This window comes from Rhineura floridana, chromosome 3 (assembly GCF_030035675.1).
Source record: "Rhineura floridana isolate rRhiFlo1 chromosome 3, rRhiFlo1.hap2, whole genome shotgun sequence".
Lineage (NCBI taxonomy): Eukaryota > Metazoa > Chordata > Lepidosauria > Squamata > Rhineuridae > Rhineura > Rhineura floridana.
Genome location: NC_084482.1, coordinates 35847641 through 35857639, shown reverse-complemented (window position 1 = coordinate 35857639; position 9999 = coordinate 35847641). Strand labels below are relative to the sequence as shown.

General features: G+C 41.3%; 1 protein-coding gene across 2 annotated transcripts in view; it reads right to left on the bottom strand.

The window, feature by feature from the left end:
- Positions 1–1954: 1954 nt before the first annotated feature.
- TOM1L1 (target of myb1 like 1 membrane trafficking protein) overlaps positions 1955–9999 on the bottom strand; it is a 57354-nt gene continuing 49309 nt past the window's right edge. For both annotated transcript variants that reach the window (XM_061615304.1, XM_061615303.1), the window contains 3 exons: positions 5875–5953; positions 4679–4760; positions 1955–3260 (listed from right to left, as the gene is read on the bottom strand). In XM_061615304.1, coding sequence (XP_061471288.1) covers positions 3194–3260; positions 4679–4760; positions 5875–5953 — 228 coding nt within the window. In that variant the 3' untranslated portion in view covers positions 1955–3193. The remainder of the gene's footprint in view (positions 3261–4678; positions 4761–5874; positions 5954–9999) is intronic.

Genomic DNA, 9999 nt, shown 5'->3' with positions numbered 1-9999 from the left:
CCTGAATTTGCAGAAGACCCAAAGATGGCCAGGGTTGACTTGATCACTCTTTCTTACACTTTTTTTGAAGCAAAAGAAGGACATAAACTGCCACTCCCTGGTTACAAATAACAGAGCAGCTGGATTCTGCATTAGATGTCTTGGCTATTCAGTATGAGTGATCTACACACTGTAGCAAAAGTGCATTCCTTAGTGCACCAGGAAGATGCTGAAAAACTAAAGGATAAATTGTGTTTTAGATGTTGAATGCATATAGATTTGGAGATACTGAATTTTGCATACAGGAGACATGATTGAATAAAAAAAATACATACCAGGTGTTGTGTTCACATCTTTAATGATGGTAACTAAACAAACCTCTCTGAATAAGTTACAAATTGTTGGTGAAAGTTATGAAGCTCTTAAAACTTTTTTCATGTGATTATTTAAAATCTTTTGCAAAAAAAAAAGTTAAAGATGGGGTGGGGTCCAAAATGGAAAAATACAAAATGGGAATTTGGTATGTGTACCACTACTGGTGATAATTGTGAATAACTTATTTCATTTAGATACAGCTAAACTATTTCACCTGCTTACATTATATCTGAGGTAGCACTGGTCTATAAAAGGGTTTGCAACAGAAGTACAGGTGGTAAAGTGAAATGTGTTGAAGCTCAATTCTTCTGTGCCATTGACTTTTCATTCTTACAAACTGAACTTGAAGTTTGAGTAATCTGTAGCCAACCAAGAATAAAAGAAAACCAGCTCTTATGAGCTCCAAGATTATTTCTTTCTCGTCCTGGTTTTTCTTTCTTCCAGCCATAATGGCTCAAGGTAAACCTTTCCTCCTACTATTCTTGGTTATTAACCTTCAAAGTAGCATATTGAAACTTCAGTTCTATTCTCCTTTGTTTCAGTAACACCATAAAAAATTAGTTGCCTCATTTCAGTGTGCATGCTGTAGTTGTATTTCTCTTAACGAAGGTGCATATGGATGGTTAAGAAAAAAGATGTAACCATTACAGACTTTCTGCTTCACTAAGAGTGAACAGGCTTTTCTACCTAGACTACTGAGCCAACTTTAGATAACCATTCTGAAAAGTTAAATGAACCTTGTTGAGCATCTGCAGCCACTTTATGCAGCAACTTGAGAATTTATAACAGAATCAAAGATAATGCTGTCAGACACTATCCCAGAGTCTGTCCCACTTCATTGTGCTGTGAAAGTCGAGAGTGGGACAGCAGGTGCATGTGTGAGAGGAAGGCATTTATTCTGAATATAGTTTGCAAGCCGGGTGCAGAGGGAACTTTTGTGTATTTTATGTCTGCTATGCTTCAAGGTACAGAAAAGCACCTTTAAATATTAAAAGGTAATTATATGGTAGCCACAATTTCTACTGTCAGAATATTTCTGGGAATTATACTCCTTTGTGTTTATTACAGTTTTACCTGAAGTTTCTGTACCCTGTATATTTTTCTGGGTAAAATCTTACCCAGCATGAATAGAATTCCCTCAAGAGGAATGACTGAGTGAAAACACATCTCTGTTGAAGGGGGGAAATATTAGTCACAGCAGACAACAGAACTGTAGGTACTTTCAATTTTTACATTACAAACAGCGATACTAGAAAAATGATTCCAAGATGCAATGAAACTCAACAGAAACTTCAGCTCAAAGCTGAACAGCAGCAGAGTAAATAAATAAAGTAGTGACTGTGTGGTGTCTTATTTACACTTGACAGGCAAGCAATAGACATAAAATACAAGAGGCTAACTATAAAGCCAAGTAGGAGAGCTGTGTCAGAATGGAGTTGTAGAACTACTGGAACCACCCATCATATAGTAATGACTCAGTTTTTCCACCATGTTTTGTTTACTTGGTTTGTATAAAAAGAATAGCAGTTGTAAAACATTAAATATTACACAGCAGTGAGGCTTAAAATGTGTCATTTTTAGTCATAAGCATTGACTTGAATAATTGTAATGACATTTATTGCATATAGATTTGGTGGTCACAGTCTTGGAACTATACATATTTTACTTTTAGTCAGAGAGAAGGCACTTATTCCAGTAACCCTTCTTACATTGTGTAATCCCATGCCCAAGTAACCATCCTTTCCTGCTCAAAGATCACGAGTTGCTGGGAACAGGAGCAATAACAGAAGCAAGGGCAAAATAACCGCAACATACCTTAAAGGGGAGTGGTGCTTGTGTTCCACCCCGTTTAGTGCTTTGCTGTACCTGTTCCCAGTGAAACCCACAAAACCTAGAAACTTTCTGGACTCTACTGGTTGTGCAGTATTTAATTCCTCTTTAGTGGAGAATGCATTCACCTTAGGAAATTTTAAGGATGCATGTGTGTGTGAGAAAACAAAAGCAGAGCAGGATTTCTACCACAGCAAACCCTCTTACACATTTATGATTCACATTCCCCTTTGCTTTAGAATAGCTTGTGCATGTTTAAGACAATTAGTGTATTTTGCAACTATTTAGAGAAAAGTGCTATAGTGACTAATCAGAAGACCAACAAACTTTCTGTAAGGTAATCTGATTTGAGAATATCTACGACCCTGATTAGCAATTAGTTGTCCAGGAGGATTATACTGAAGGGATCAAGCGTAAGCTCCATCCCTACAAATGGCCTGGCAGTAAATCCTAGGTTAGCAGCTTGAGGGCTAGCTGGTACTGAAGGACCTAGATTTGGGCCTAGGCTTCTAGTTCCTGATGCCTAATGCAGGTGTTTTGAATGGTTTCCAGCAAAATTGCATCTGATGTCCATCAAATTAATCATTCCTAAACAAAAGTTCTGTTATGCAGTTATTTCTATGGAAAAGGATTTTGCTTTTAGGATTGAGCAAAATGTACCATGAAATAAAAGTACCTTATTCTAAGTGCAAGCTTATTATAAATACAATCTGGGTATTTTGCTCCCTAGAAAAATGAACTTTTGAAAAACATGCTTTATATCATCTGTAGACTTTGGTCCAAAGTATATATACAAGTAGAACCTTGCATTCTTAATGATCGCTTGAACTTAATTTAATGCACTTAACAGAGGATAGGCATCTTAGATTTTAAGTGTCCTCATCTGAATGGTCTGATAAAACCAAATCATCCAAAAATTGCCCTCCTATCCAGTAATCAACTGACAGGTTTTGGGTGATCAAAATAGTCTTTAGTCTTGGTAACGAACTGGTTCTTCTGGACATTGCTTCTAACAACTATTAGTGTTTTTAACCCTTGCTTTGAAGAGGTGTGCATCAATGTCTTCATATATAGGTCTGAAATAGAAAGCACAAGATAAATCACCGTTTGCTGACATGGAAAAATAGATTAGTCAACACAGCAATTCTAGGAGATGGGAGAGTTAAGGACTTGATCCCTACACAACCAGCATAAAACTCTCCTCTTGCTTCATTCCCCATGGCACCCAATTTTTCAAAGCAAGAATGGTCAGCTGGTGCCATACTGGCCACATTCAGGCTCCTAAACAGCTTTCTTTGACCCCGTCAGGCCCCACATCAGTTAAGGTGCTGCAAAAAGGAATGGTAGATCAGTCTACCCATAGTTTCACTAGTAACAAAATATTTTCAGTGTTATGAGGGAGATAATTGGGTTGTATCTAAAGCTCTATATGCATGAGCCAAGCAGACTTCCACTCACACAGTGAGCTTCAGCACATCTGCAAAATGTGCTCCAGATGGTTCTTCGTGCAGTGTTGGATTTCACCCATCACATTAACCTTCTATCTCTCTTGGATTTTTATGCATTGCTTCTGCAGAACGTGTCCACAAGGACTTAAGAACAGCCCTACTGAACTAGGCCAATGCACATCAAGTCAAGCATTCTGTTCTTACAGTGGCCAACCACATGCCTATGGCATCTCCGTAATTGTGAGGTCCTTGTTGCTCACCAGGAAAGTATATTTGTATCTATGCCCTCAGTTGTCTAATTACTTTTCCATGGCTTGGATCCAGAGTTCCTATGAGCAGAACTTTGCTCATGAGACACTCCTGCTAGAGAAAGAGGGAGGCAATATTTGCTGATTCTTTCTCCTGCAGCCTTGGGAAAACATGATCTGGAGGGTTGGGGAATTTTCCAGAGCAGTGGACAAGGTGATACTAGTAGTTCCAGGGGAATTGGTGGAAATCACCTTCCTCTCTGCATCCAGCAGAAACCACTGCTGGATCTCAATTCTGTTAGCAAACAGAAAGGATACTGTGGATTCAACCTTGTGAATTTACTTAATTTTTTAAAAAAATCAATGACAGTATTTTTCAAATAGTCCTCATTAACAACAAAAAACAATATATAGAACTCTGTACAAGTGCTTCATATATATCATTTTGCGGATGGGTAGACTGAAGTGATAGCGGACGAACTAAGGCCACTGTAAAGTTCATGGTGCAGGTGAGATTTGTACCAGAAATTCTGGCGCTAATGATCATATTTTTAAAAAAGCAAGGTGTGTGCATTTGTGGTAAATGAGATGAGGATTATGGTTAACTGTCTGCTGAACAGAATTATGTTTAGTGCATGTGATGGGGGAAAGCGTGCCTCCAAGCAAGTTTTTTTTACAGCTTTTAATCACTCTCATTCAACTTCAGGGGCCATCACCACTTACTTAAATAACTGGATTATATTATATGTCTGCTGCCCTGACAAGCAATAGATCAGTTATACTCTCAATATGACTTACTCTGTTTTGTCCGTGGGAGCCAATGGATCAAACTCCATTAGCTCATAATAATTAGGAGGTGATGGACTGCTTTTTGATAAGTCTGTGGAAGAAAGAAAGGCAAAGACATTAAAAAAATACTTTTCAGTTAACATGCATCCCTTCATTCTGCTAATCTAAAATAGAAACAAAAGTCCTATTCTCAATATCACATTCTACTGTAATTTTTGGGCAAGGTAAAATTATACACATAAGTAATGAGTGAAAGGGATTAGAAAGAAATAGGATCACAGCAGTACAAAGGCAGCACAGACCAAACATGAGAAGATTGGATGAATTCAAATACATTTAACTACATAAGACACTGCATCAGGAAGACGATTGGTCCATCTAGCTCAGTACTGTCTACACTGACTAGCAGGTGACTCTCCAGGATTTCAGATGGGGACGCTCCCAGCCCTTCCTGGGGGTTGAACCACTTCTGCATGCAAAAAGCAGGTGCGGCCCTTTCCTAGTAAAATGCATTACTAGAACACCACAGAACTGTGGTCGAAGTTAATGGATATTCTGCAAAATCTCTTCAGGTTTCAGATACATATTGGGCTGGTTGAGCTGGAACCATATAGAGGTGGGGAAGCAAGACCACATCTGCCCACCTGGGGTCATTCTTCTGCCTCCAGAACCAAGAGCATACCTTATATGGGCATAACTCTTGCACACCACCTGTTTAGCCCTATCCAGGAGTTTAACTGTGTCTGTGGAGGGGGCCACACACACTGACTCCAGCCTCTTCACTTCTGACCTTTCTGCACTAAGCAGGAAAGTCTAAAGGGGGATTGTAAGTGCATTCAGCTGAACACACCTAATGTGCAATCTGGATCTTGTAGGCTCATTCAGCTGAACTTACTGAGAAACCCCCTTCCTGTTCAATGTAGGAAGTTTGGAAGCAGAAGGGCTGGGGCAGCATGTGCAGCCCCATCACAGGTAAAATTAACAAATGCCTGAATAATTGTGTAAACCCCAAAACAAACAGGCTTGAATTGCGCAGTCAATTCTCCTGGGAAAGCATGGTTTTGCTTCCCTGCCATGCTTATCTTCTACATGTCTTGAAATTTATCCAAAGCAGATAATTATCCAAGCTGGCTACCTTATAACATATGGAAAAGCAGTCACAAGTTAGGTACAGTTAAGCTCTAACTGCAGTTGGTTAGATTTACCTGTTGGTGGCGCATCTCTTGAGCCATTATTTTGAATGCTTACCGGATGCAGAGGCAGTGGATTTAAATATGTGTTCACCTAAGGAAATGAAATTAATTAAATCAGGTACGTAGGAAGATGGGTTGTAAGAAAAAAACTGGTTTAGCCTCACATGCTGGTTCATTCTTGTATTGTTTACTACTTAACATGAGGATTAAGACTTGTATCAACATAGAAAGAAATCCTGTTGATGCTTACAATGGAAATGAAAATGGACTGCCTTCAAGTCGATTCCGACTTATGGCAACCTATGAATAGGGTTTTCATGGTAAGCGGTATTCAGAGGTGGTTTACCATTGCCTTCCTCTGAGGCTGAGAGGCAGTGACTGGCCCAAAGTCACCCCATGAGCTTCATGGCTGTGTGGGCATTTGAACCCTGGTCTCCCAGGTCACGGTCCAGCACTCTAATCATTACACCACACTGGCTCTCATTGCTTACAATACAGTTGTCCATATAATTCAGATAGTATTTAGGGCCAGTTGCTCAGCTTAGATCCAAAGAGTTAGGCATGCACTATCCAAGTGGAATTTTGGATTTTTTTGGATGTTTTTAATAGGTGGCCCCTGTGATGTTCCTATATTAATGTATATATGGTAAGTGTTGGTTGTTTAGAAGATATATGGTAAGTAGTGAAAGAGGAGGGGGAGTGAATGGGCAGTAGAATGCTAGATGATTGGCTGAGTGTTTAAAATGGCTGAACGTATAAAAGGAAGAGTGAGAGTGGAATCGGGGGGTGAGAAGAGAACTGAGTGGGTTGCTTGGTGGGGTTTGAGAGAGTTGTTTGCCAGGAGAGAGTGGAGAAGGAGGGAGGTGGAGTTCGGATTAGTATTGAGTAAAACCATATGCTTATGTGCCTTAAGAAGAAATCTTGTTAATCTTGTTAGCTTTGTTATCTGTAATAAATACTTAATTTGGTTTACCAAAGGCCTGATCCTTGGCTGGGGTTTCACAGTCCAGAAGAGAGGGTAAGGTAATGACCAAGGCTGAAGGGGAACTGTAACAAATGGTGGCAGCGGTGAAGAGAATAACAATACCAGTATTCAGAGTCTCTGGGAATACTAGTATTGGGACGTTACTGGTGGTTGCCTAGCAGGGGGATCTGTTGAGATCTGTGCTAGAGCGGGGAGAGAAACCATAAGAGAGAGCGGTCCGGACTGGTGGAGTCCCTGGTGGTGCCTAGAGACAGGCAGTAACCACGAGCAGGTAGGAACCTGACAGGGAGAGCCAGGGAAGGACGCCTCACACGTGGCAGTAGCGGTGGGATACGAACAACAGAGAATCCAGATCCGAACAAAGGAGACTACGTCACAGGTGTTGGCTGTAGCAGTGAGATACGAATACTAGAGAATCCCTACCAGTGGTGTGGCAAACAGAAATAACAAAACAAGATTACTTGTGAGAGTGACTGGCAAAGAGTGTGTGGCAAAGAGTGAGTGAACTCAAACACCATGGCTGAATATATAAAAATGAAAAGAGAGGAGCTGGTGGAGAAGTGCATAACATTCAATTTACCTCACGAGGGTAAAGGGGTAGATGAATTGAGGGTAGCACTTATAGGATTTGCAACTGCCCAGCAAAAACAACCTGTCAGAGAAGAGACCCCAGAAGGATATTTAAGCAATCCCGCTTATATAGAGTACTTGAGAGAGAAGTTGAGGATGGAAACTGAGAGAATGAGGATGGAGGCTGAGGAAAAAGACAAACAGCGGGTCTTTGAGGCTGAGGAAAAAGACAAACAGAGGGAGTTGGAAACTGAGAAGTTGAGAATGGGGTTTGAGGAGAGGGAGAAGCAACGAGCAGTGGATGCCGAATTACAAGTAGAAAAGTTAAAATTTGAAAGAGAGAAGTTTCATTCTGATGAAACAAGAAAGGACAGAGATGGAGCAAAAATAAAAATTACTCCAAAGGACTTTGCTGTCTATGAGCCTGGTCAAGATCCTCAAATTTACCTCAGCACCTTTGAAAAAGCAGCTCACTTGTGGGGGCTACCTGAAGATAAATACATGCAGTATTTATCAAACCTGATTAAAGGGGAATTGGCTGAGGTATACCAATATTTCCCCTCAGACAGGCCCGTCACCTATGCTGAGTTTAAAGAGGCAGTCTACAAAAGATTCAGACTGGGGCCTGATTATTTTAGAAAGCTTTTCAGAAATTGCCAGATACAGACAGGGAGGTCTTTTGTGGAGCTGGGGGCAAAACTGATGGACATATTTGGGAAATGGCTGACAAGTGCAAAAGCTCAGTCTGTGGAGGAGGTGAAAAACCTCATGATATTGGATCAATTATACCATCAGTTACCACCAGAAATAAGTCTCCTGGTCAAAGACCGTTCCCCTACATCGGTGCAGGAGGCCGCAGAGATGGCGGATCACTTCGCCTCCAACAGAACTGGCTGGGTGGGGAAAACATCAAGAGATTTTAAACCCAGACCATATAACGCTGGCAGAAGGGATGTGGTACCACAGAGAGTGAGTCCTCCAGTAAAATCTGAAGGGCACAGGACACCCCAGAGTGGATCTGTGTACCCTAAAAGTGAGGAGAAATTATGCTACAAATGTGGTAGACCGGGGCACCTACATTTTCAATGTGAGGTTGCCAACCCCATTAGTAATCCTGCTCAGACAAGGGCAGTGAAAACAGAGCCCAAGGCTTTAGAAACAGCGAAAAAGGTTCAGTTCTGCCAGATAAACTGGACAGAAGTAACAGACCTTGATTCAAGTCTGAGAGAGGAAGTGGGTGTACAAGGGGCAAATTATTGGGCATTGCTTGATACTGGTGCTGCTCAGACATTACTGAGGCCAGATTTAATAAAATCTGAGGTAATATTACCTCAGGAAACTGTGACTATCCAAGGAATGAGGGGTCAACCAGAAAGTTTGCCTGTGGCCCTGGTGGAAATGACTTGGAGAGGCCGAGAGGGCCGATATAAAGTAGGCATTAATGCCCAGCAACAAGAACCAGTAATACTGGGAAGAGATGTAATGGGCGCCCAAGGAAAGATCTATGTAGTGACCAGACAGCAAATTGGCAGAGAAAAAGAAGCCATATTAAGGGGGGCTGAAACAAACAGGGTGGAATCTGTTAACCAGCCTCAGGTCACCATAGCAACCACTAGCAGGCCTGCTGAAGGAGACAAACTGTATCAAGTGGTCTCTGATAATGATGAGGCAGATCAATTCAGGGAAGAGCTGCAAAAAGATATACGTTTGAAGCAGATAAAGGAACAAGCTCTGACCCAACAGATTCCTTTCACTGACAAACTGAGGAATCAAGTTGTGTGTGAGAATGGGATTTTATATAGACTGTGGATGCCTGCTGAGAGAAAGGATGAATGTGAACCAGTGAAGCAATTGATAGTACCTAGCAAATACAGAACCAGATTGCTAGAGGTAGCCCACGATGTGCAGGACATCTGGGAATAAAAAAGACCAAGAGGAGATTGGCAGCACACTATTATTGGCCAAATATCTCCAAAGATGTAAAACAACATTGTCTATCTTGTGGAATATGCCAAAATGTGGGAAAAAGTGGAGTAAAGACTAAGGCACCCTTAAAGCCCCTTCCTATAATTGGACAACCCTTGTATAGAGTGGGGATAGATTTGGTGGGCCCTTTTTCCAAACCCACAAGGCATGGCAAGAAATATCTATTGGTGGTGGTGGATTTTGCCACCAGGTACCCAGACGCAGAAGCACTAAGATCCGTGGAAGCCCCTGTAGTGGCAGAGGCTTTATTAAAAATCTTTATGAGGCTGGGTTTCCCTCATGAAGTGCTGACGGATCAAGGCAGTGTATTCATGGGAGAAGTGATGCAATGTATGTGGAAATGTTGTGGTCTAAAACATCTAAAGACCACTACTTACCATCCCGCCACTAATGGGTTAACAGAGAGATTCAATGGCGTTTTGAAGGGCATGATCAGAAGCTATGTTCAAGATCACCCACAAGACTGGGATGAACGGTTGGGATGCTTCTTGTTTGCATACAGAGAAGTCCCTCAGGAGTCAACAGGCTTCTCACCCTTTGAACTCATGTTCACTAGAAAAGTGAGGGGACCTTTGGAACTATTAAAAAATTCATGG